At 42.4% G+C, this 27,613-nt stretch overlaps 1 protein-coding gene across 2 annotated transcripts; it reads right to left on the bottom strand.

Moving 5' to 3' along the window:
* Positions 1 to 1,441: 1,441 nt before the first annotated feature.
* On the bottom strand, positions 1,442 to 27,304 carry MED30 (mediator complex subunit 30). Of its 2 annotated transcripts, XM_084618302.1 has the most exons (6): positions 27,198 to 27,304; positions 24,808 to 24,926; positions 24,240 to 24,445; positions 16,039 to 16,197; positions 10,348 to 10,458; positions 1,442 to 1,854 (listed from the first exon to the last, which is right to left on the bottom strand). In XM_084618302.1, exons 3-6 carry the CDS (start codon positions 24,411 to 24,413, stop codon positions 1,759 to 1,761), a joined length of 540 nt encoding a protein of 179 aa, XP_084474428.1. In that variant the 5' UTR covers positions 24,414 to 24,445; positions 24,808 to 24,926; positions 27,198 to 27,304; the 3' UTR covers positions 1,442 to 1,758. The 2 variants fall into 2 exon arrangements, with proteins under 2 accessions (XP_084474428.1, XP_084474429.1); XM_084618303.1 differs by lacking the exon at positions 24,808 to 24,926.
* Between the last annotated feature and the right edge of the window lie 309 nt (positions 27,305 to 27,613).

The following is a 27,613-nucleotide window of genomic DNA, read 5'->3' on the forward strand; positions in this document are numbered from 1 at the left end:
TCAAAAAGGTTTTGACTAAGTCTTTCAACAAGAGCCTATTCAGGAAACTAATTAGACATGGGATGAAAAGTAAAGTAATAGTATAACCTGGCTACGAGACAGAGTAGGAATAAATGGTCAGTTTTCAACATGGCTAAATATTAACAGTAGAGTGCCCTAGCAATCTGCAGTGGGAACAATATTGTTCAACATTCATTGGTCTGGAAAAGGGGGTTAACAGTTAAGTGGCAAAATCTGTGGATGACACAAAATTATTTAAGAATCGGATAGTTTTATGACTAGAGAAAAGCTGTGAGGAATGCCAGAGTGACCTAACCAATTTAGGCAAACGAGCAGCACAAATACCAATGAAACGTGATGACTAATGCAAGACAATGGACTACTCACATACATTGCTGGTTTCTAAATGAATGGTAATCACTTAAGGAAAAACATGGAAGTCATGCTGAACAATTTAATGAAAAATTTGGTCAAAGCACAACAGGCAATTGCAGCAACCAAAACACTCAGGTAGGAGTACACAAATTCCATTACACACTAGTACATGGCTCACCTGGAATACTGCATTCAACCTCTGGTTGTTCACCTCATCTAAAAAACATAAGGCGGGGGCAGAGGGGAGATTCAGAGAAGAGGACAAAAAATGAGGAATGGGGAGACCCCTATAGCAAGAGATTGAAAAGAATAAGACTGCTCAATTTAGAGACAGCATAAATATAGAACAAATGAATGATATACAGGAAAAGAAATCAGGCACTCACGGTGATCCCTTCTCAGAATATACGAATAAGAGTTCCAATGAACTGAAAGCTAATAATTTAAAACTGATAAAAAGAAATATTATCTTTAAACCAAATTATGTAATTGATCTGTCAAACTCAATGCCACAGACAACTCTGAATTCAACAGCTTAGAAGGATTCAAGAAAATTAGACATATATAAAGGATAATAAGAACATTTACAGTTACAGTAGACAAGATAAAAATCAGAGACACAAATGTTTATGTTTCAGGATGTGTAACTCTTTAGTCAAGGACAAGAGTTAGGAGGAAACTATCGCATCCCCTAAAGGCAGGTTATTCCAGTACTGTTCTGCATGTGGCTTCTTGCACTTTGCTCTGAAACATCCAGTTCTGTCCTCTGTCAGACACACAACACTGGACAAAATGAACTAATCATCTGATTTGGCATGGCAATTCATATTATGAATTATGAATCATCCTAGGATCCAATTATTACTTACATAAGAACTATAATTCTTTATCTTAAATTTCCTTAGTATCACTTACATTCTTTCTCACCTGAGTGTTCTTCACTACAGACCACTGAAAATACTGAAAATACATTGAACGTATTTGAATACTGACTATATTTTAAACAAAAGCTTTATTTGTTTAAACATTGAGAAATTTATTTAAAAACACAAGTTTTGAAGTCAGCTTTAAAAAAACCCCAAAACAGCGGAATTGGAATGCTAGCCAAAATATGACTACAGGTTACAAAGCTTATTGTAGTAAACACAAATGAGTCTCTATTGTGTGTACAAATTACATGATGAATTGTTTACATAAACAGAACCAATACATTTAAATATCACAAAAGAAACCACATAGTAACATTAAAGGAGTTTTGTATACCAGTGGGATAAGGAGAGGGGAAAATGAATGGCTTTTTAGAAAAAAGAAATTATGTATTTTCAAAAAAATAAAGAAAGTCTATTTTCATAATTACAAAAAATACTTAAATTGTATCATAGTTCAGTTCCTCATTGCCAACATGGCATTTATGTCCCAAATGAGATTCCGTAATTGATCCATAATTTGCTTCAGCTGCTGATTCTTCTGTTTCAGTTTCTGTGAAAAGAAAGAATTTATCAAGTGGTGTTTGATCAAGCCCAGACTATGTAATTGGAATTTCAATTAAAAGAAAATAATCATACTACATAATGTAGCACAGGGGGTTTATTCTCACACATCAGTGCTCCCATCGTCATCAACTGAATGCCATGGTCTCTTTAAAATGTATTCTTAGAGGATTAGAAAAACCAGGAATTAAGGAGTGCTGTGGGAATACTGTTTCTTTTCTCAACAGTCTTTTGGTCAGAACCCTTGTCTCTCACAAAACAAACAAGCTCCTTTAAAAACTGAGTGCTTGTGGGCATCAGAAGATATTAGCAAAGCCCTTAAAGCAACAAAAGCATGTTTCTGTAGGAAGAAAAAACTTCACAGTCTGAACTAGTTAAAAGGTGTAAGGGGGAAACAGGTAAATTTATGTGAACATATTTTGTGTGAATTGAGTGCTTAGAAAAGTGGTGGATTAGTAGTACAGTAGAACCTCAGAGTTACAAACACCAATTAAGGAACTGACCGGACAACCATACACCTCATTTGGAATCGGAAGTACGCAATCTGGCAGCATCATAGACTTCCCCCTCCCCCACAAAAGAAAGAAAATACAATACAGTACTGTGTTAAACATAAACTAAAAAAAATAAAGGGAAAGTTTAAAAAAAAATTGACAAGGTAAGGAAACTGTTTCTGTGCTTGTTTCATTTACATTATGATGGTTAAAAGCAGCATTTTTCTTTGGCATAGAAAAGTTTCAAAGCTGTATTAAGTCAATGTTCAGTTGTGAACTTTTGAAAGAACAACCATAACATTTTGTTCGGAGTTACGAACATTTCAGAGTTCTGAACAACCTCCATTCCCGAGGGGTTTGTAACTGAGGTGGTCTGAACCAGGCATAGTGTGAGGAAAAGAGCTGTTCAAGTTTTTTCAACAGCTCTCCCAAAGCAGCTCAACCCCGATTTACAACTGATGTGCAGGCCAGCAAATAGGGCATCCTATTCATTCTACATTCTGCGGTACACAAATACCGTAGGGTTAGGGGACCAGCAAAATCAGGGCTTGTCTATATTTACAGTGCTGCAGCTGTGCTGCTCTAGTGCATAGTGAAAAGGCTATCTATGCCAACAGGAGAGCTTCTCCCATCAGCATACGTACTCCACCTCTCTAAGGGCTTGTCTACATTACTGCGCAGGGTCAATCTAAGATATGCAACTTCAGCCACGTGAACAGCGTAGCTGAAGTCGACGTACTTAGATCTACTTACTGCGGTGTCTTCACTGCGGTAAGTTGACAGCTGACGATGTCCCGTCGACTCCACTTGCGCTCCTTGTTCTGGTGGAGTACCGGTGAGTTGACAGGAGAGCGCTCAGCAGTTGATTTATCGCATCTATACTAGACGCGATAAATCGACCCTCACTGGATCGATCGCTGCCTGTCGATCCAGCGGATAGTGTAGATAGGCCCTAAAAGGCAGTAGCTATGTCGACAGGAGAAGCCCTCCCATCAAACTAAGTTCTTCCCCGCAGAAAATATATTTCTGCCCAAGAGATGCTGCAGTTCTGCCTTTCGCCCACCAGAGGCTGCTGTGGCATCAGAACAGTTAGCAGCATGAATGAAGCTGGCTGTTCTGGCACCACAGTGGCCTCTGGTGGGCAAAAGGTGGAACTGTAGCACTTCTGGGGCAGAATACATTTTCGCGGGGGGGGGGGGGGAATCTGTGCATGCCCAGTGGCAGAGAATTCCCCCAGGAGTAGAACTTCATCAGAGCACCCTGCCTGCGGAGCCAGATTAGGACAGCGTGGGGCACACAGGGCTGCTGCGGGGGTGTCAGATACTGGGGTTCAGAATGGCTAGTGGGGGAACAGACTGAGGCATGGACTCAGGAGCTAGTGGGGTGACAGCGTTGAGCCTGAAGATGGGGGAGGAGGCTGCAGAGACCCATGGGGATGGGGAGTACGGGGACAGGGGCAGATGTACCTGACTGAATGGGGGAGTCTCCTCAATTCCCTAACAATCCCAACCCTTCCCCCCACAAAAAACCTATACTATATTTCTCCCACCCACACCCCACAACCCTCCAGGTTCACTCCGGGCTCCTTCCCTCTCCCTCAACTCCTCCATTACCCCTGACGCCCCCCAAGCCTTTGCGCTGCTTCTGACAGGTGCAGGAAATACAGTTCTGTATTTTAATTTAAATGAATTACTCAAAGTTCTGTATTAATATGCCTAATAAGGAATCTATTTGTCAAAAAAACTCTACCAGAATCAGGTTTTTTGGACTGTATTGTTACAGACATACTTGCTAGCAGATATTTTGAAATAAATTATCAAAATAATGGAAACTGGCACCATTATATTGCGTTATTTTGACAAATAAAATATGCACTATTTTGCAGAATTTTAAAATATTGTGCACAGAATTTTTAATTTTTTTGGTGCAGAATTCCCCCAGGAGTATAAACTGCACAAAAACAAAATGAGAAATGACTGCTTAGGAAGGAGTACTGAAAAAAGGAATCTGGGTGTTATAGTGGAGCACAAACTAAATATGAGTAAACAATGAAATTCCGTTGCAAAAAAGCAGACATTATTCTGGAATGTATTAACAGGAGTGTTGCAAGCAAGACACTAGATGTAATTTTTCCATTCAGCACTGATATGGCCTCAACTGAAGTACTGTGTCCAGTTCTGGGCACCACACTTCGATGTAGATAAAGTGGAGAAAGTCCAGAGGAGAGCAACAAAGGTGACTAAACGTCTAGAAAATATGACCTACAAGGAAAGACTGAAAAAAATTGGGTTTGTTTAGTCTGGAGAACAGAAGACTGAGAGGGGACAGGATAACAGTCTTCCAGTACATAAAAGATTGTCATAAAAAAGAGGGTGATAAATCGCTCTCATTATCCACTGAGGACAGACAAGCAGTAATGGGGTTAAATTGCAGCAAGGGAGATTTAGGTTAGACATTAGGAAAAACTTCCTAAGTGTAATGGTAGTTAAGCACTGAAACAAATTACCTAGGGAGGTTATAGAATCTCTGTCATTAGAGGTTTTTAAGGAGAGGTTAAACAAACACCTGTCAGGGAGGTCTAGATATAGTACTCAGTTTTGCCTCAGTGCAGGGGACTGGACTAGATGGCCTACTGAGATCCTTTCCAGTCCTACATTTCTATTATTATTAATTTATTTTGTTAAAAGAAAGCTTAAACATTTATGAAATTCCACAAGATCATGCCAAGGAGGTTTAAAAAACTAATTTGCATACAAGTAAAACAACAAGGGTAAAAACATGTCATAAAACTATCAAACACACAGTAAATACAGACAATTATGTTTATTAACAGTTAAAGATTGCAAATAAATGTGCATAAATTCACAGTATAACATTATACAGGATTTAATATATACAATCCCTCTACATCAACATATAAGAAGATAAAATACAACAGAAAAGCTTTCAGTTGCTTTTCTCTCAATTCACATGCTGTCCCCATGTTTTTGCCTATACAGTGTGTGAATAAATATAGGGTTTTATGTAATATCTTTCCCTCTCTAATTGGGAATTGAAAAGTTGAAACATCAAAGAAATATTTTCAGTGGATTTTCTGGTATTTCCCTCTACCACTTATTTTAATTACTTGGAATCTAGATATTTCTTTTGTTCAGTTGTTTTCTGTCTATTTTACATATACCTGTACTGCTTTCTGCTTAGTATTTACACATACGTCTTTCCAACCCTTCAAATATTTAATCCTATCTTTATGTTTTACAATTTGAAGGACCAACTACTTGTGCTTTAGCGATGCTGTATATTTTAGTAACCTTTCTACACTGATTTGAATAAAATTTTAATTAGTAACTATACCTGCCATTCAGACTGAAAATTTAACAGCATCTTTAGCATATCTGATACATTTTCTTGAACCAGTTAGTGTATCATAAATCCTACACTTGACAAAAGAAAAGTTCTTCTTCAATTTCTCGAAATACAAAAAGCAGACCCTTTTTTTTTTTTTTCTTCAAACAAGGAATTTATTACTCATGAAAGGTGTTGGAGTGGCAGCCCTACAGTTCATTATTAATCCACAACATAGTTCTGATAATATTTTCACATTTTACATTGTATATACATTCTGCTATCCACCATTCCTGGAGAAGCTTCAAAGCCACAGAGAACCCAACTATGATCTCATCCCAATCTGCTTGCCAAATACTAAATAGAACTACTAGGTACAAACCCAAATGTACCTCATTCATGAAAATCTCACAGCACTGGCTAGGAAACACTGTAGAGAGCAACACAGTTTTGATTGTTGGGGTGCCTTAACTCCGCAATCAACCAGTAGAACAAAATCAAAAATTGCTGAACAAACCGGATGTGCCATGTTTGTCTTTCTGCCACAGGACAGAAGCGACTTTGTCTGTACAAAGTGCAAGCTGGTCTCCATATTGGAAGAGAAGGTTCAAGGTCTGGAGAAACAAGTATCGACCCTGCGTTGCGTAAGAGAAACGGAAGATTTCCTGGACAGACGTCAGGATATGCTTCTACGAACACAGTGTTCTGAAGATTCAGAACAGGCTGCGCAGCGGGGACAGGAGGACAGTGAAGAAATTTGGCAGCATGTGACCTCCAGAAGAAGAAAGGGGTGCATCCATGTACCAGCAACGCAGATACAGGTAAGCAACCGTTTTCATGTTCTCTCCACAGGAACTAATGCGGAGAGTGGACTAGATGATACATCTGAGGGAAGGGAACAGAAGGAGACTCCACCGATTGAAAGGCACGAGATGCACTGTCTTAGGGATAGGGGTTCCACGACCACCACTCCAAAGAGAAAGAGGCGGGTGGTGGTGGTCGGGGACTCTCTCCTCAGGGGGACTCAGTCATCTATCTGCCGCCCCAACCGGGAAAACCAAGAAGTCTGCTGCTTGCCAGGAGCAAGGATTCACGATGTGACGGAGGGACTGCCGAGACTCATCAAGCCCTCGGATTGCTACCCCTTCCCGCTTCTCCACGTGGGCACCAATGATACTGCCAAGAATGACCCTGAGCGGATCACTGCGGACTACGTGGCTCTGGGAAGAAGGATAAAGGAGTTTGAGGTGCAAATGGTGTTCTCATCCATCCTCCCCGTCAAGGAAAAGGCCTGGGTAGAGACCGTCGAATCGTGGAAGTCAATGAAGGGCTACGCAGGTGGTGTTGGAGAGAAGGCTTTGGATTCTTTGACCATGGGATGGTGTTCCAAGAAGGAGGAGTGCTAGGCAGAGACGGGCTCCACCTCCCGAAGAGAGGGAAGAGCATCTTTGCAAGCAGGCTGGCTAACCTAGTGAGAAGGACTTTAAACTAGGTTCACAGGGGAAGGAGACCAAAGCCCTGAGGTAAGTGGGGACATGGGATACTGGGAGGAAGCACGAGCAGGAGAGCGCGAGAGGGGAGGGCTCCTGCCTCATACTAAGAAAGCAGGACAAACACCAAGTTATCTCAAGTGCCTATACACAAATGCAAGAAGCCTGGGAAATAAGCAGGGAGAACTGGGAAGTCCTGGCACAGTCAAGGAATTATGATGTGATTGGAATAACAGAGACTTAGTGGGATAACTCACATGACTGGAGTACTGTCATGGAGATGGATATAAACTGTTCAGGAAGGACAAGCAGGGCAGAAAAGATGGGGAAGTTGCACTGTATATAAGAGAGCAGTATGACTGCTCAGAGCTCCGGTATGAAACAGTAGAAAAACCTGAGAGTCTCTGGATTAAGTTTAGAAGTGTGAGCAGCAAGGGTGATGCAGTGGTGGGAGTCTGCTATAGACCACCGGACCAGGGGGAAGAGGTGGATGAGGCTTTCTTCTGGCAACTCACGGACGTTACAAGATCGCAAGCCCTGGTTCTCATGGGAGACTTCAATCACCCTGACATCTGCTGGGAGAGCAATACAGCGGTGCACAGACAATCCAGGAAGTTTTTGGAAAGTGTAGGGGACAATTTCCTGGTGCAAGTGCTGGAGGAACCAACTAGGGGCAGAGCTCTTCTTGTCCTGCTGCTCACAAACCAGGAAGAATTAGTAGGGGAAGCAAAAGTGGATGGGAACCTGGGAGGCAGCAACTGTGAGATGGTTGAGTTCAGGATCCTGACACAAGGAAGAAAGGAGAGCAGCAGAATATGGACCCTGGACTTCAGAAAAGCAGACTTAGACAACCTCAGGGAACTGATGGGCAGGACTCCCTGGGAGAATAATATGAGGGGGAAAGGAGTCCAGGAGAGCTGGCTGTATTTTAAAGAATCCTAATTGAGGTTACAGGGACAAACCATCCCGATGTGCAGAAAGAAGAGTAAATATGGCAGGCGACCAGCTTGGCTTCACAGTGATATACTTGCTGATCTTAAACACAAAAAAGAAGCTTACAAGAAGTAGAAGACTGGACAAATGACCAGGGAAGAGTATAAAAATATTGCTTGGGCATGCAGGAGTGAAATATGGAAGGCCAAATCACACCTGGAGGTGCAGCTAGCAAGAGATGTTAAGAGTAACAAAAAGGGTTTCTTCAGGTATGTTAGCAACAAGAAGAAAGTCAAGGAAAGTGTGGGCCCCTTACTGAATGAGGGAGGCAACCTAGTGACAGAGGATGTGGAAAAAGCTAATGTACTCAATGCTTTTTTTGCCTCTGTCTTCACAAACAAGGTCAGCTCCCAGACTACTGCACTGGGCAGCACAGCATGGGGAGGAGGTGACCAGCCCTCTGTGGAGAAAGAAGTGGTTCGGGACTATTTAGAAACGCTGGACGAGCACAAGTCCATTGGGCCGGATGCGCTGCATCTGAGAGTCCTAAAGGAGTTGGCGGATGTGATTGCAGAGCCATTGGCCATTATCTTTGAAAACTCATGGTGTTCGGGGGAGGTCCCGGACGACTGGAAAAAGGCTAATGTAGTGCCCATCTTTAAAAAAGGGAAGAAGGAGGATCCTGGGAACTACAGGCCTGTCAGCCTCACCTCAGTCCCTGGAAAAATCATGGAGCATGTCCTCAAGGAATCAATTCTGAAACACTTAGAGGAGAGGAAAGTGATCAGGAACAGTCAGCATGGATTCACCAAGGTCAAGTCATGCCTGACTAATCTAATTGCCTTCTGTGACGAGATAACTGGCTCTGTGGATGAGGGGAACGCAGTGGACGTGTTGTTCCTTGACTTTAGCAAAGCTTTCGACAGTCTCCCACAGTATTCTTGCCAGCAAGTTAAAGAAGTATGGGCTGGATGAATGGACTATAAGGTGGATAGAAAGCTGGCGAGATTGTCGGGCTCAACGGGTAGTGATCAATGGCTCCATGTCTAGATGGTAGCCGGTATCAAGTGGAGTGCCCCAAGGGTTGGTCCTCGGGCCGGTTTTGTTCAATATCTTTATTAATGATCTGGAGGATGGTGTGGATTGCACCCTCAGCAAGTTTGCAGATGACACTAAACTGGGAGGAGAGGTAGATACGATGGAGGGTAGGGATAGGATACAGAGGAAGCTAGACAAATTAGAGGATTGGGCCAAAAGAAATCTCATGAGTTTCAACAAGGACAAGTGCAGAGTCTTGCACTTAGGACGGAAGAATCCCATGCACCGCTACAGACTAGGGACGAATGGCTAGGCAGCAGTTCTGCAGAAAAGGACCTAGAGGTTACAGTGGACGAGAAGCTGGATATGAGACAACAGTGTACCCTTGTTGCCAAGAAGGCCAATGGCATTTTGGGGTGTATAAGTAGGGGCATTGCCAGCAGATCGAGGGACGTGATCATTCCCCTCTATTCGACATTGGTGAGGCCTCATCTGGAGTACTGTGTCCAGTTTTGGGCCCCACACTAGAAGAAGGATGTGGAAAAATTGGAAAACGTCCAGCGGAAGGCAACAAAAATGACTGGGGGACTGGAACACATGACTTATGAGGAGAGGCTGAGGGAACCAGGATTGTTTAGTCTGTGGAAGAGAAGAATGAGGGGGGATTTGATAGCTGCTTTCAACTACCTGAAAGGGGGTTCCAAAGAGGATGGATCTAGACTGTTCTCAGTGGTAGCAGATGACAGAACAAGGAGTAATGGTCTCAAGTTGCAGTGGGGGAGATTTAGGTTGGATATTAGGAAAACCTTTTTCACTAGGAGGGTGGTGAAACACTGGAATGCGTTACCTAGGGAGGTGGTGGAATCTCCATCCTTAGAGGTTTTTAAGGCCAGACTTGACAAAGCCCTGGCTGGGATGATTTAGTTGGGGATTGGTCCTGCTTTGAGCAGGGGGTTGGAGTAGATGACCTCCTGAGGTCCCTTCCGTCCCTGATATTCTATGATTCTATGATGGAGAACGCTGAAATCCTGATACACAAGAAATGTTTACTCCTGAACTATTTGTTACTTGGGGCCAAATAGCAAACACACTGTATTTTATGGAGCAATCTAGTAATACAAGCTTCACATGGACAAAGCAACATATTTTCTGCGTCATGCAAGTCAATCTGAACTTTGTTACCTTATTTACTTCCATGATTTCCCTTCTTTCCTCACTAGCAAAACGAAGCTGGCTTGCAACACCACGATCATCATGCTTGGATCCATCCTCTTCAACATATGGAATAAGTTGCTATGAAGGTGAACCAAATGTTAAAGTTCAAGTAAAAAACTATTTTTGCTATGTATGGTAAAAATTTGAAGAGAACGATAGTATATGCTCCAGAACTATGGGGCCAAAATAAACTTCTCATCTACATTTATGGCAATACAGTCAAAATGAAGCATTTCTGTGCCAATGTCATTTCCATTATAAACCTCTGCTCTCAGTAGTTTAAATACATTAAACAGAAATCTTAACAAGTTTCCTGATCTGAAGCTTATGTTTGTAAATGTTTGTAAAGGACTATTTAGTATTATTATTTTAATACTGTCAAGCTTGTAAACAGTATTTTTTACAGAATCAAGGAACAGAAGAAACTGATTTTAAAATATGCTAACCCTGCAGCTCTCATTCAGTGGGCAATGGGAGCTCTGCACTGGAATATATGCAAGTACAGAGTTCTTAATCTGAACCACTCCTTTGTTTCCCTTTTTTTTTTTTGGGTGGGGGGGGAGTAAGTGAGAAGAGGGAAAGAGGAACAGTGGCAGACAGAGGATAAGAAGGAAAGTTTCTTTTTACAGGTGTGCAATATTAGGGCCAGATTGTCCTTAGCCTTTGGAAAGGTGCATAAGAGAGCAAAGACATCATTGCTTTCTCTGGGAGTTCAAATTGCCTAAGGGACATGGCTTACTCAACACCTCCCTTCCCCCGCATAGGCCTACAGAATGGCTCCAGCAAGCACCCCCGTACACCAGGGAAGGGTATAGTGCTTCAAATAGGCACAATGCCTCATAGACATATGCTTGCGTCACTGCAGCTTTATGCAGGCCTCAACATGGGCTGTGGTTTACAAAGAGGCAAAATCTAGCCTTTAATATTTTAAGAAGTCTATATTATGATGTCTTTGTATTTTTGACCATTATAGGTTGATTCAAATAGAAAGATCTTAACAGAAAAATGACAAATATGAATTTTGTCTTAAATATTTTCCATTGTGATCAGATCAAATAACCCATGTTTCATCATTTCCTACAAACTGCCACTGTAAAGAGAAACAGTCTGAAACAAAATCTGATGAAGAGTCCTAAATGATCTTTAACACTCATATCCTTCCTTTAAAAGGAAATCCAACCAATTTGTATATAAAAAATTACAGACAGAAGTATTTTTCTGCATAGCAAAAAAATACTACTCTGATTCAAAAGCAGTACCCTACAACAATTTAGAATTAGGTCTTAGAGTTAATGGAACTTGTATGTGAAGGCACACAGTCCATTGTTTCGTCTTTAAACTCCCATTTCTGAAAAAAATTGAGAATATGGAACACTTCTAAATGTCAACACAATGTCTGAGTCCTCAGACGTTAGGCACTGAGAAAAGATGAAGCTGCTAGTAGAATAAGATCCTCTTAAATTTAAACAGAGAACAGCCAAAACTAAGACTAGTAATTACTGGAAATGTGTAAGGAGAAGACAAGGGTTAAGGATTAGGGAATAGGTTCTCAATCAAATGCACATTCATCTGTTATTCAGCTACATTGGAAACTGAACCATTTATGCTGAGGGAATGTGAAAGGAAGAGAAATCATGAATACTAAATCATTTATGCAGTCCAAATATATCTGTTAAACCTCAGATAGCATGATAATTTCCATCCTAACCCATTTTCAGACATTCATAACTTACTGAAACAGTTACCCCTTGTACCATAACTTTGCAGGATTGGTCTCTGTTTAAGGGAGGTTTTTATTTTTTTAAGTTGAGCAAAGACATTAAATGTATTTTAAAGTACAAGAGTGGAACCTCCCATCTTCCTCAGACATCCCCAATTTAAAAAAAAAATCAAATGCCTTTTTTTTTTTTACAACTCTAGGAGTAAAATGGATGTGGGTAGGAAGTTTAAATTTGGCATGTAGGAGTCCTCATTCTAAAATTACCACCTTTGAATATACTGGTGAAAACTAGCTCTGATTTAACCTATTGAAAATTGAATTTCATACACGTGAAATACATTTTGCACAGAATTCTCATTAATCTTGTTAAAGTGGACAGCCAATGAATTCCACACTGCATATGTGCATCTAAGCTGTACAGTGAAAATGTAATGAAAGTGCATGACTTATAATATTTGCATCCTATAAGGCAGAAGCTACTTAGCTACTAAGGTTCTCTGGAGGAGGGCTTCCTTTACTACCCTGCAAGGCAAGGAGAAGGCATTCTGGTAGCATACAGCCAAATATTCTACACTATGAAATTTCTTTGATCTCTAAACCAAATGTAATTTTTGATAAAAGTGACTAAGAACATTCAAATTGAACAGTTAAGCACTCAACATTCAGGAAATTCAGGCAAAGAAAGTTGGTAGCTAGGCCAGCTTCATAGTTAATTGCCTCACGTACTGATCTGTTGGTTGAAAAGGAGTTGAACAGTACAAGGATACCAACTATATTAACATATATAAATTGAAGAGAGATTTATTTTAGAACATTTAAGTAAATAAAGATTGCCAATGAAAACAGAGTATAGCAACAATGAAAAAAAATTTTTTTAAAGATGGTTCACATGTAATCTAAAGCCAGAATCCTGCAACTGGTTCTGATGGAATCAGTGGCAGGACGGGAGCTAAATTAATATAAATTAATTAATATAAGTAGAACACTATATTGTACTAGTATGTAATTAGAGACTACATCAAAAGCAATGCACAAGGGGACAGAGTTATGGTTATGCAACCTTTTCTTAATCTAGCTTTATTGATAGAATGTTAGTTATAGATATCTGGGAACTGGAAGAGTGCTTGACTTAACACACACACTTCCTTTTAAACCGGAGGACAATTTCTCTGCATTCACCAATACAATACCATTTTGCTATATTCAGCCCAAATTCCACCTCTTCAAGATACTGTGTGTACCAACTGTACTTTTTCACTTTCATAATAGAAGATAATTAAAGGCCCTAAGAGGGAATATGACAAAGGGACACAAAATAGTGAATGGTCTAGTAGATTCAGCTTCTATTCACCCTGTCTCATAAAACACAAGAGGAACAAAATGAAACTCAAAGTTAGCCAACTCAAAACCAATAAAATGAAACTTCTTCCACACAAAGCACAATGAAACTCATTGCACAAGATATCACTGAGGCCATGAGATTAGAAGGAGTCAGAAAGGGATTGGACATTAATATGGATATCAAAATATCCATATATATAATAGCAAATGCTTAAAAAAAACCCCAAATCCCATAAACAATCTCCAAGAAGGGATATAAATTTACATGCTATGGGGCATAAGTCAACTCCATCTATCAGGGGTTGGGAGGAAACTTTCCATGGAGCGGATTATCCCATAACAGCCTGCTGCAGGGTTTCATGTACTTTTCTCTAAAGCGGGTGGTAATCTTGTCAGAGACTGGTCTAGATCAGAGGTGGGCAAACTATGTCCTGCAGGCCACATTTGGCCCGTGGGACTGTCCTGCCCAGCCCCTGAGCTCCTGGCCTGGGAGACTGTGTCCCGTCCCCCCCCCCCCCCGCAGCCACGCCGCCGCACTGCTTTGGGTGGTGGGGCTGCAGAGCTTTGTGCTGTGCGGTGCGGCTCCAGGCAGTAAGGAGCGGGGCGGGGGGAGAAGGGGTTAGATAGAGGGCAGGGGAGTTCGGGGGGTGGCCAGGGGCATGGAGAGGGGTTGGGGCGGTCAGAGAGCGGGGAACGGGGGTTGAATGGGGGCAGGAGTCCCAGAGGGGGCAGAGAGTAAGGAGAGGAGGGGTTGGATGGGGGGCAGTCAGGGCACAGGGAACAGAAGGAGTGGATGGGGTAGGGGTCCTGGGGGGCCAGTCAGGAAGGAGGAGGGGGTTGAATGAGGTGGTGGGGGGCAGCTAGGGGAGAGGGGTCCAGGGCAGTCAGGGAGAAGGGGTGTGGTTGGATGGGGCAGGAGTCCCAGGGGGGCAGTCAGGAAGGAGGGGGGAGGTTTGATGGGACGGTGGGGGACAGTTAGGGGTGGGGGATCCGGGGGTGATCAGGGGACCGAGAGAAGGGGGGGTGGATGGGGCAGGGGTTCCCAGGGGGCCATCAAGGAATGGAGGGGTTGGATAGGGCAGGAGTCCCCGGGGGGGGGGGCTGTCAGGGGGCGAGAAGTGGCGGGGTCAAATAGGGAGCAGGGGCCAGGCCATGCCTCACTGTTCGGGGAGGCACAGCCTCCCCTAACCGGCCCTCCATACAATTTCAGAAACCCGATGCAGCCCTCAGACCAAAAAGTTTGCCCGCCTCTGGTCTAGATGGACCACTGGTCTGATCCTAAATTTCCTATATTTCTTTGTTCCTGTTTAGTGAATATTTTAAAACTTATAACACCATGTTTATATTAAACTGCCCACAAATACAAGAGTAAAATGGTGTAGAAAATTCAAAAATCTACTACTAGTAGTAACAGCAGCAGCAATAGTATCCAGAGGCCCAATGAGGATAGGTGCCCCATTGTGCTACGCAGTAAACTCAGAGTAAGTAGGGCATGTCTAAATTTCAAAGGAAAAAAGGTAGATTTGACAAAGATTAAAAAAATCAAGGAGAAACTCTCATTTTCTCTCAGGTTTTCTGTTTACTTTTGGAATTTTGGAATGGAAAAAAGATTTTCCATCCAGTGTTCTTCCTCTCACTTTTTCCCCACTGGAAAATAATTGGAAAAAGAAAAAATGTGAGAGAAAGTAGTGAATAAAAACCTCCACTCTAACTTTTTTCCCTCTAAATGTATTTCTTTCCCCTGGAAAAGCATAAAAAAAGATACACAGAAAGTAAGTTTTTCCCCAGTTTGTCTCTCTGTCTCACTCTCTCCCGTTTTTTAAAACAAAAAGCCCCAAAACCTTTTCTCCTTTTTTTCTACTGGGCAAAGACTACTCCAAAATCTGAAATGAAATTTAATTTCATTTAAAAAAATGTTTCAAATTTTTCATCCTTCCAAAAGTAAAAAAACCCTCATTCAATCTAAATGAAAAAAATTTAGTTCTCTTTTAATTTTTTTTTAAATTAAAAAAACAGCTTCAAAATTTCAACCAGCTCCACAAAGTGACAATCTGTCCCCTGAAGAGTTTACAGCAGTGGTCCCCAAACTGTGGGGTGCGCCCCTCGGGGGGGAGCAGAGGAACGTCGGGTGGGGGGGCGTGGTGGGGCCCAGGACAGCCCACACGGGGTGGGGAGGGAGTGCCACCCAGACCTGCTCTACCCCCAGCCCTAGCCTCAGTTCGGGTCCTGGTCATGGCTTCACCCCTGGCTGCGGCCCCAGCTGCAGTTCTGGCCTTGGCTCCCAGTCCCAGCCCCGGCCCCCAGTCCCACTCTTAGCCCCCAGCTGTGGCTCTGCTCGTGGCCCCGGCTCCTGACTGTGGCTCCGGTCCTGCTCCCAGCCGTAGTTGTGGGGGTTGGGGGAGGGGGTGGACAGGTTCCGTTATGGGTAAGAGAGGCCACAAAAGAAAAAGTTGGGGGACCACTGGTTTACAGTCTTGTTTAAAATCAGAGACAACAGCTGAGTATAACAAGCAGTCTGAAGGAATGGGTGCTACTGTAACATAAACAAACAATAAAAATCAGACCCAACAATCAAACATATCAAAGAAAATACTTACCTCTATGGGAACAGGATCTAGCCCTGCACAGTTTTCATTGCATTTGTCATAGACTAATCTGAGTTTCCTGAAGAGTATTGATAGCTGACGGAGATGTTCTTGCAGCTTTGCTAATCTGTCTTGGTATGTCCCAGTATGATAAGTAACACCATTTGGTAGCTTAAGAAGCCAAACAATTTAAAAAGGAAAACAGTTAACAAACAAAAAAAAAGTTACTAAAACAAACTTTCTATCCCATCAACTAAAATGAAGTGTTTATAAAAAGTTCTTTTTTACTAGGGCTGTCGATTAATCGCAGTTAACTCAGCGATTAACTCAAAAAATTAACTGTGATTAAAAAATTAACAGTGATTAATCGCACTGTTAAACAATAGAATAAGAATACCAATTGAAATTTATTAAATATTTTGGATGTTTTTCTACATTTTCAAATATATTGATTTCTATTACAACACAGAATACAGAGTGTACAGAGTTCACTTTACATTATTATTTTTATTACAAATATTTGCACTGTAAAAAAAAAATAGTATTTTTCAATTCACCTCATACAAGTACTGTAGTGCAATCTCTTTATCGTGAAAGTGTAATTTACAAATGTAGACTTTTGTTGTTACATAACTGCACTCAAAAACAAAACAATGTACAACTTTGGAGCCTACAAGTCCATGCAGTCCTACTTCTTGTTCAGCCAATCGCTGAGACAAACAAGTTTGTATACATTTATGGGAGATACTGCTGCCTGCTTCTTATTTACAGTGTCACCTAAAAGTGAGAACAGGCATTCGCATGGCACTTTTGTAGCTGGTGTTGCAAGGTATTTATGTGCCAGATATGCTAAATATTTGTATGCCCCTTCATGCTTCAGCCATCATTCCACAGGACATGCTTCCATGCTGATGATGCTCATTAAAAAAATAACCCATTAATTAAATTTGTAACTGAACTCCTTGGGGGAGAATTGTATGTCTCCAGCTCTGTTTTACCTGCATTCTGCCATATATTTTATGTTATAGCAGTCTCGGTTGATGACCCAGCATATGTTCGTTTTAAAGAACACTTTCACAGCAGATTTGACAAAACGCAAAGAAGGTACCAATGTGAGATTTCTAAAGATAGCTACAGCACTTGACCCAAGGTTTAAGAATCTGAAGTGCTGTCCAAAATCTGAGCGGGACAAGCTGTGGAGCATGCTTTCAGAAGTCTTAAAAGAGGAACTGGATGTGGAAACTACAGAACCCGAACTACCAAAAAAGAAAATCCAATCTTCTGCTGTTGACATCTGACTCGGATGATGAAAATAAATATGCTTCGGTCTGCTCTGCTTTAGATCGTATTGAGCGGAACCTGTCGTCAGCATGGACACGTGTCCTCTGGAATGGTGGTTGAAGCGTGAAGGAACATATGAATCTTTAGCGCATCTGGCACGTAAATATCTTGAGACACTGGCTATAACAGTGCCATGTGAATGCCTGTTCTCACTTTCAGGTGACATTGTAAACAAGAAGCGGTCAGCATTATCTCCTGCAAACTGTAACCAAACTTGTTTGTTTGGATGATTGGTTGAAGTAGGACTGAGTGGACTTGTAGGCTCTAAAGTTTTACATTGTTTTATTTTTGAATGCAGTTATTTTTTATACATAATTCTACATTTGTAAGTTCAACTTTCATGATAAAGAGGTTGCACTACAGTACTTGTATTAGGTGAATTGAAAAATACTATATCTTTTGTTTTTTACAGTGCGAACATTTGTAATAAAAATAATAATAATATAAAGTAAGCACTGTACACTTTGTATTCTGTGTTGTAATTGAAATCAATATATTTGAAAATGTAGAAAACGTCCAAAAATATTTAAATAAATGGTATTCTAGTCGCGCTGTTAAACAATAATAATTGCGATTAATTTTTTTAACCTTGTGATTAATCGCAATTAATTTTTGTAAGTTCTTGACAAACCTATTTTTTACATTTTTCTCTCCGACTAACAGTCATGGATGTTCCAGCCACTTTCTTTACATTAAAAATTTGCACCTTATCTGCTGATTTTATATGCCAAACCCAAGTCCTATGTAATCACAGACCCTTTATATAGTCAATAACTTCTTATTTAATATCTTCAAATAGTTTTTCAAATGCTAACATCTTTTCTATTGTGACTAATCAGAAGACTGTGCTCTCTGGTATCATACACAGATCTGACCACAGTAATCCACACACTTATGCCCCAGACATATTCAGTATATTAGGGAAAGAGGCTCCATAATGCAGAGTGCAGCAGTCGGCTCACTTAGCAAAGGCACTGGAGTCTGTATTCAATTCATTTTAGTTAGTTATTTAAAAAAATAAAGTTTCAACAACATTTTTTAGGAAAAATATTTCTAAATTTTTCAATTATTGTTTCTGTTTATGACCAATTTATAAAGGATTGAAACTTTTTGAAAATTCAACATTTTGATGAAATAATTTTGTAGTTTTTTGGCATTTTTTGACCAGCTTTAATTTTAAAATTCATAGCTCTCTGTGGGGTTAACATTTGTTACCTAAGATCACTTCTCTCTCCACTGACAGCTAAATCCTACTGGAACCATGAAACTGTTTACCAAGAGAGGAGGATCATGACACAGATGAGAGAATGGGTGTCTGGACCTAGACTATGGAACTCACTCTTACAGAACTTCCAAAATTAGAGCTTAATACAAAATACACCTCATCAACTTAGCTTTTCCACAATAAGCTCTCTACACAGACACATATACACATTCATCACAAAACAAAATGTCTTCTACTTTTCAAGTTTCCCCACCGACGGAAATGAGAGAAAGAATTTGTTTCATTATTTTCATCTGGGAGGTGATCATACTCACAACTATAAATATGAATTCTGTAACTGAAGTTAAATCATGAATAGTGAGAGATCTCTGCATCTAGCTGGCCACCTCAGCCATGAATCAAAGTGATGAACTAAGGGTTTGTCTACACTTGCAGTGCTATAGTGCTTAATGAAAATGCTACCTGCCAACAGGACACCTTTTCCACTCAGCATAGTCTATAGGTTTTAAACCTCCTAAGAGGAGGTAGCTATGTCAATAGGAAAAGCCCTCCCATTGACAAAGTGCTGTCTACATCAGGAGTTAGGTTGGCATAACTGCAGCACTCAGGGGTGCAAATTTTCCACACCCCTGAGCGATGTAGTTATACTGACATAAGTGTGTAGTGTAGACTAGGGCTCAGTGTCACATTTCTGTGGTTCATAACAGAAAAGAAGAGGCTAAGGTGGATTTCCTAACACCAAATATTGAAAGGAAATACAGTCATAACTTTCTGCAAAAAGGACTCTACTATGAAATCCTGAGAGCATAAGAAAGGCCATACTGGGTCAGAGTAAGGGTCCATCCAGCCCCAGTATCCTGTCTACTCACAGTGGCAATGCCAGGTGCCCCAGAGGGAGTGAACCTAACAGGTAATGATCAAGTGATCTCTCTCCTGCCATCCATCTCCACCCTCTGACACACAGAGGCTAGGGACACCATTCCTTACCCATCCTGGCTAATAGCCATTAATGGACTTAACCTCCATGAATTTATCCAGTTCTCTTTTAAACCCTGTTATAGTCCTAGCCTTCACAACCTCCTATGGCAAGGAGTTCCACAGATTGACTGTGCACTGAGTAAAGAAGAACTTCCTTTTATTCCTTTTACAAGAAGGGTTTCTTCAGGTATGTTGGCAATAAGAAGAAAGCCCAGGAAAGTGTGGGCCCCTTACTGAATGAGGGAGGCAACCTAGTGACAGAGGATGTGGAAAAAGCTAATGTACTCAATGCTTTTTTTGCCTCTGTCTTCACAAACAAGGTCAGCTCCCAGACTACTGCACTGGGCAGCACAGCATGGGGAGGAGGTGACCAGCCCTCTGTGGAGAAAGAAGTGGTTCGGGACTATTTAGAAACGCTGGACGAGCACAAGTCCATTGGGCCGGATGCGCTGCATCTGAGAGTCCTAAAGGAGTTGGCGGATGTGATTGCAGAGCCATTGGCCATTATCTTTGAAAACTCATGGTGTTCAGGGGAGGTCCCGGATGACTGGAAAAAGGCTAATGTAGTGCCAATCTTTAAAAAAGGGAAGAAGGAGGATCCTGGGAACTACAGGCCTGTCAGCCTCACCTCAGTCCCTGGAAAAATCATGGAGCATGTCCTCAAGGAATCAATTCTGAAACACTTAGAGGAGAGGAAAGTGATCAGGAACAGTCAGCATGGATTCACCATGGTCAAGTCATGCCTGACTAATCTAATTGCCTTCTATGATGAGATAATTGGTTCTGTGGATGAAGGGAAAGCAGTGGACGTGTTATTCCTCGACTTTAACAAAGCTTTTGACATGGTCTCCTACAGTATTCTTGTCAGCAAGTTAAAGAAGTATGGGCTGGATGGATGCACTACAAGGTGGGTAGAAAGTTGGCTAGATTGTCGGGCTCAACGGGTAGTGATCAATGGCTCCATGTCTAGTTGGCAGCCGGTATCTAGCGGAGTGCCCCAAGGGTTGGTCCTCGGGCCGGTTTTGTTCAATATCTTCATTAATGATCTGGAGGATGATGTGGATTGCACCCTCAGCAAGTTTGCAGATGACACTAAACTGGCAGGAGCGGTGGATACGCTGGAGGGTAGGGATAGGATACAGAGGGACCTAGACAAATTGGAGGATTGGGCCAAAAGAAATCTGATGAGGTTCAACAAGGACAAGTGCAGAGTCCTGCACTTAGGACGGAAGAATCCAATGCACCGCTACAGACTAGGGACTGAACGGCTAGGCAGCAGTTCTGCAGAAAAGGACCTAGAGGTGACAGTGGACGAGAAGCTGGAGATGAGACAACAGTGTGCCCTTGTTGCCAAGAAGGCCAATGGCATTTTGGGGTGTATAAGTAGGGGCATTGCCAGCAGATCGAGGGACGTGATCATTCCCCTCTATTCGACACTGGTGAGGCCTCATCTGGAGTACTGTGTCTAGTTTTGGGCCCCACACTACAAGAAGGATGTGGAAAAATTGGAGAGAGTCCAGCGAAGGGCAACAAAGATGATTAGGGGTGTAGAACACATGACTTATGAGGAGAGGCTGAGGGAACTGGGATTGTTTAGTCTACGGAAGAGAAGAATGAGGGGAGATTTGATAGCTGCTTTTAACTACCTGAAAGGTGGATCCAAAGAGGATGGATCTAGACTATTCTCAGTGATAGCAGATGACAGGACAAGGAGTAATGGTCTGAAGTTGCAGTGGGGGAGATTTGGGTTGGATATTAGGAAAAACTTTTCCACTAGGAGGGTGGTGAAACACTGGAATGCGTTACCTAGGGAGGTAGTGGAATCCCCTTCCTTAAAAGTTTTTAAGGTCAGACTTGACAAAGCCCTGGCTGGGATGATTTAGTTGGGATTGGTCCTACTCTGGGCAGGGGGTTGGACTAGATGGCCTCCAGAGGTCCCTTCCAACTCTGTTATTCTATGATTCTATGATTTGTTTTAAACCTGCTACCCACTAATTTCATTTGGTGACCCCTAGTTTTGATATTATGGGAACAAGTAAATAACTTTTCCTTATTCACTTTCTCCACACCACTCATGATTTTATAGACCTCTATCATATCCTCCCTTAGTCTCCTCTTTTCCAAGCTGAAAAGTTCTAGCCTTTTTAATTTCTCCTCATATGGGACCTGTTCTAAACCCCTAATCATTTTAGTTGCCCTTTTCTGAACCTTTTCTAATGCCAGTATATATTTTTGAGATGAGGGGACCACATCTGTATGCAGTATTCAAGATGAGGGGACCACATCTGTATGCAGTATTCAAGATGTGGGCGTACCATGGATTTATATAAGGGTAATAAGATATTCTCCATCTTATTCTCTATCCCTTTTTTAATGATTCCTAACATCCCGTATGCTTTTTGGACTGCCGCTGCACACTGTATGGATGTCTTCAGAGAACTATCCACGATGACTCCAAGATCTTTCTCCTGATTAATTGTAGCTATATTAGCCCCATCATATTGTATGTATAGTTGGGGTTATTTTTTCCAATGTGCATTACTTTACTTTACAGAAGTGGTTTTAGTACTGTTACATAACACAGAAAACATTTATTTTTTAATAACATTATTTCCCCTATATCTAAGTTAATTACTTCATTAAGTTGTACCAAATGCGTGAGCATTTCTTTAAGAGTTGAAAAGAGAACTAAGATAGACTGTATATATTTGCTAGTTATAGCTCAAAGGGTTTTAACAGCTCAAGGCTATGTGAATTGGATTGAATTTCATAGAAGCCATGGTTTCTTTCATTGTGTTTAAATGTTGTAAAAATAATTTATTCAGAAATTATTTTTTGTATCCTCCCTTTCTGATCTAAGGAACATTTTCAAACAACTAGATTATGTCCTGTTAATAATAGTGTACAACCTGTACACTGGTTCTACTTTTAGTTTAGTCCACAAATAAATTGTTCTTTTTTCACCTTTACTTTTAACTTAAGGATAGCATCATATTAATGTCATTACAATAATAGAGGATTTGCAATACCTAATCTAACTGTATTGGCCATTGCTAAAAGCAATACTCCATAAGGATACATATTTTTCTTGCAGTTATTTTACAAAACTTCTCACTTTACTTTTATTCAAATACAGTGAAGAAGCTCAAATGAGACTCTTCATAGTTAAATCTGGATTTTTAAAAAAATAACTTATTCATTAAAAAATTATGCAACTCTAGTAAGATGCACAGTTCCTGAAAACCTCTTAGAAATGCAATAATTCTCAAGCTATAACTTTTTAATTTGTTATATATTAATTTACAAAGGCTATTCCACTTTGTTGGCCAAATTCTGTCTTATACTCAAAAATGTTTCTACTCAGCTCCCATTTACTTCAGTGATTGTTGGATTCTTCCCACGGATACAAGTACCTGGCCTCTAGTATTTCTCTCACCTCCCAAAACAAGTGCTATGATACAACTAGCACAAGTAAAAACAAATAAAAATAAGCACAGGACTTCAACTCAGCAGGAGAAGAGCATAAGCAACCAAAAAATTATTATATATATATATATAAAATCCAAGCTTCCAAAGGGTCATTTCAAACAGTAGGAGAAGAGTGATGTTAACAGTTATTACAAATACCCTAACAATATGCAGTCTTTTTACAATATGCAGTGACCACTAGCAGCCATTACTTTATTTTTAGACCCCACCGCTACAATGTGCTCCTCATAGAAGTGCTCCTGCCATCACTTAAGTCAGTAGGGTTCTGTGCAGGTGTAGGAGTTTACGTGAGCAAAGCTCCTTCCAAGATCTGGGACTATTTAATTATGAACACAATGCTATTCTTCTTAACATCAGAATGCTTAAACTGGTTATGCAAGATGTAGAAGATGTGATATTGGATGCCATCTTAAAATTTTATGAGATGTTATCAAGCTCAGTATCAAAATGCTTTAGCAATAATTTCTGACATAAATACCTAGATATAGATAAAAAATTACAATATAAGAACGTTCAACTAAAAAATAAAATCATAGTCACAGGAAGAAATAAAAGGATTATATTCCAATTCATCTTCTCAGATTCTATTCTTTAAATACAATTACATCTTGGGGTTTATTTACTCAGTAACCAGCCTCACACTGAAAATTACTTGTACCACTTTCTGAGTATAAAAAGAGCGTTAAGAATTTCACCCAGTTTTGGATGGAAAATGTTATTCTATAGTAAGATGACCAAAAGATCTCTGGCAAAATAATCCCCAAAGGCCAGCAAGAATACAGAAAAGAAGTTAGCATACAAACAAATTTTGTTATTTCTTAAAAGAAAATAGAAACATAAAGACAAAAGTCTTACATTTAGCGTGTACCCACAGTACACTAAATGAGGATTTTCTCTAATTCACAATGCTCATGCAACTAGGATGGAAGAACAGATTTACAGAAATAATCCAACAGCAATATACAGACAACATATTCTCACCCCTGAAAGCACTTTGGTCAAGAACTTGCTCTAAGCTAAACTACCCTTCAAATACTGAAAACACTTTCTACACATGCTATGATGCATCCGATCACCTCCAACTGTATTAACTTTTTTTTTTTTTTTTTAAACAACTAGTTGGTAGGAGATAGGAAGGGAACAGAAGAGTATGAAAAGGGAAGGTCTTTCTGCATCTCACCTGCATATTCCTCAGTAGCTGAAAGATTTCCATTGTCCGAAATACAATATCCTGCACAGTCTCTTGGCCAATGCGACAGAGAGAAGCTGTGTTCACTTCTCGGGCTGCTTGAGCCTGTGGTCCTGAGAAAGCACCAGGAGGCATCCCTGCCCCAGCGAGAGGAGGAGTGGACATGATCTAACTCCAATCAATCCCACAAAATAAGGCTGCACACAGACAGGGAGAAAGAGATGCTGAAGTATAGTTCATGAATGCTCAATTAAAACTCTGTATGGTTACTATACTGTTCCTTTCCTCATGACATCCCTATCCCAAACATGAAAAACAAACTACATTACTAAACAGGCAAAAGACAGATTGGTGTTTTAAACATCAGGTTTGAAATACCTTCAGCTTCCTTGAACCACAGGTTTATAACTCAGTAGGACGAATTCAATTCTAGCAACTTATATCTATGCCGTTCATACTATAAAGGAATTATTTGGATGAGTCCTTTCTCCTATCTGCTCTTTGTGGATATGAAAGATTCTAGGGCACTTTTCCTACAAGTAGGAGTTTGTCCTAGTACCTTTGGCCAAAACTCCTTTCCTTCCACTGTTGTCTTGTACGACAGATGTCAGCCCAATTGCTGTCCTCTCCACCTCAGAGGTGGCTGTTTTTCAGGCGGTATGTGTAGTCCGTGAGCAGCTTTGGGATGAAAGGTGTAATAAAAAGTTTAAAATAAATTCCATATCTAGATATTGTTTCATTAGGTTATCAAGCTCCTCTCTAGCACTCTAGATGCTTTACACACTGTACAAACATCTAGAAAAAGGCAAGCAGGCCGAAAACTTTCTACCCCAAGGAAGATGGTTCTGATGCCTGGGCACCATGTCAAAGCAATAGGGTTGCCCAGCAGAAGCTTAGTGGGAAACAATGAGAGAACACATGGGCTCAACTACTCAGTTACTGTAAGGGCTACACCACACCCAGTGTGTGGGGGTTATCAATCCCCATCCTTTCCTCCTGGCTGCAACATACTTGGAGGTCACCGGACTCTGAAGAGTGGAAGATGGCGGGAAGTCCTTCGCACTTAAGTGGGGACTCAGTCTCCTATTCTGCTGGGTTGGGGAGGGGACCAATTCCCTATGCTCCTGCTTCTGGGGGGGAGGGGCAGTTCCAGGGGAGGCAGGAGGCACAGTCCTTTAGTCCTGAGTCAGTGATGGGCAACCTGCGGTCCGTCAGGGTAATCCGCTAGTGGGCCGCAAGACAGTTTGTTTACATCAACCGTCTGCAGGCCCGCACCACTTTCCACAGCTCCCGTTGGCTGGGAACGATGAATGGCAGCCACTGGGAGCTGCGGGCAGGCATGCCTGCAGACGGTTGATGTAAACAAACTGTCTCGCAGCCTGCCCTGACGGACTGCAAGTTGCCCACCACTGTCCTGAGGGGTGGAGGTGTCAGTCAGAGACTTCAAGGGCAATGGCTCTCAACCAGGAGAGAGGCATGCGTGGCGGGTGAATCCCTGGCTCAGGGAGGCTAGCTCCTGGCTGCACCACCCCTTCTGCCTGAGGCCCCGCCTCTCCCGCCGGAGCCCAGAGACCACCCCCTCCTGGCGCGGCAGCCAGCTTCCCCCCCACACCTCCAGCCACCCATGCCCCGCTAGCCCCGAAACAACCGGCGGGTGAGCGGGCAGAGACCCCCCCCCCAGCCCCGGGTGAGTGGACAGTGCCCCCCATAGCACCGGAGGGCTGGGCGGACGGGCAGCATGGCCTCCCTCCCCCAACCCCAGATCACAGACCAGCCACCGTTAGCCCTCTAGCCCCCCCGCAGCACAACGCGGGAAGCAGGAAGGAGTCTGGGGGAAGAGTGTGTGTGGGGCCATGCAAGGTTGTTTGGGGAGGCACAGCCTTCCCCTGCCTTCAATACTCGTGGCCCATGCGCAAATATCTTCCAGAGGTACATCAAGTCATCTAGATATTGCCTAGTTTTACAACAGGCTACATAAAAAGCACTAGCAAAGTCAGTACAAACTAATATTTCACACAGACAGTGAGTTGTTTATACTGCTGTACATACTATACACTGAAATGTACGTAAAATATTTATATTCCAATTGATTTATCTTATTATCATATGGCAAAAATGAGAACATAATCAATTTTTCAGTGATAGCGTACTGTGACACTTTTACACAAAGTAAAACTATTTCTGCATGCTTATTCTCCCCCCCGCCCCCACTGTTACTCTCACCTTCTTGTCAACTGTTGGAAATGGGCCATCCTATCACCACAAAAGCTTTTTTCTCCTGCTGATAACAGCCCACCTTAATTGATCACTCTCGTTATAGTGTGTATGGCAACACCCATTGTTTCATGTTCTCTGTGTATATATCTCTTCCCTTTGTATTTTCCACTGCATGCATCGGATGAAGTGGGTTTTAGCCCACGAAAGCTTATGCTCAAATAAATTTGTTAGTCTCTAAGGTGCCTCAAGTCCTCCTGGTTCTTTTTGTGACACTTCTGTATTATTATATCTGATTTTGCACGCAAGCAGTTTTTAAGTGAGGTGAAACTTCGGGGTACACAAGACAAATCAGACTCCTGGAAAGGGGTCCATTAGTCTGGAAAGGTTGAGACCCACCCCTGGAGGGGAGTGGAGGTTGGGACAGTCCTCCACTTCATAGGGAGGGGAGACTTTCTCCCCTGTGGGGAATGCAGTCCTCGGGGGTGGGGTGAATCTGACCTCTTGTGGGGCAAGGAGTGTCCCAAGAACCTGTGGGGGGAGGAAGGGGAAAGGAGCAGCCTCTGAGGGTGGGGGGATTCCTGGCCCGGGGCGGGGAGGGCAGTCCTAACACCTCTGGGGAGGGGCACTGCTCTTCTCCGGGGGCGCGGGGAAGAAGGGCAGGGCAGGGCTCCCCTCCGCCGAGGAGGTCGCTGAGAGCAGGCTGCAACCCTAGCCCGCTGCTGAGCTACTTACGGCGGGCGGGCGACAGCCGTCTCCGACCGGCGCGGCTAGTTACCCTGGAAACAACCAGGCGGAAGGAGATGACTGGACTAGAGACAGAAGCGGAAGCGAGGCCGCGCGGGAAGTGACGCCAGAGGAAGGGGCGGGGCGGGGCGGGGCGCGGCGCGTGGCTGGGAAGGCGGGAGCGGAGCGCGCGGGAGGGGGCAAATGCTGCGGCGCGGGCGCTGGCGTTAGCGCGAGGCGGCTCGAGGCGCGTTGCGTTGCCCGCGGTCAGAGCCGTGCCTGTGGTCTCCAGGGCCGCGTCCCGGCTAGGGTGGAGGGTGCGATTTTTCGGGGGCGCGACTTGTTGGGCGGCCGAGAAACGCGGACTGGGGCCGCCCCAGAGCCCGGTGGCTCGGGTTTGTTTGCGCTGGCCAGTCCAGGAGCGT

This window comes from Lepidochelys olivacea (assembly GCF_965140295.1).
Source record: "Lepidochelys olivacea isolate rLepOli2 genome assembly, chromosome: 2".
Classification (NCBI taxonomy): Eukaryota; Metazoa; Chordata; order Testudines; family Cheloniidae; genus Lepidochelys; species Lepidochelys olivacea.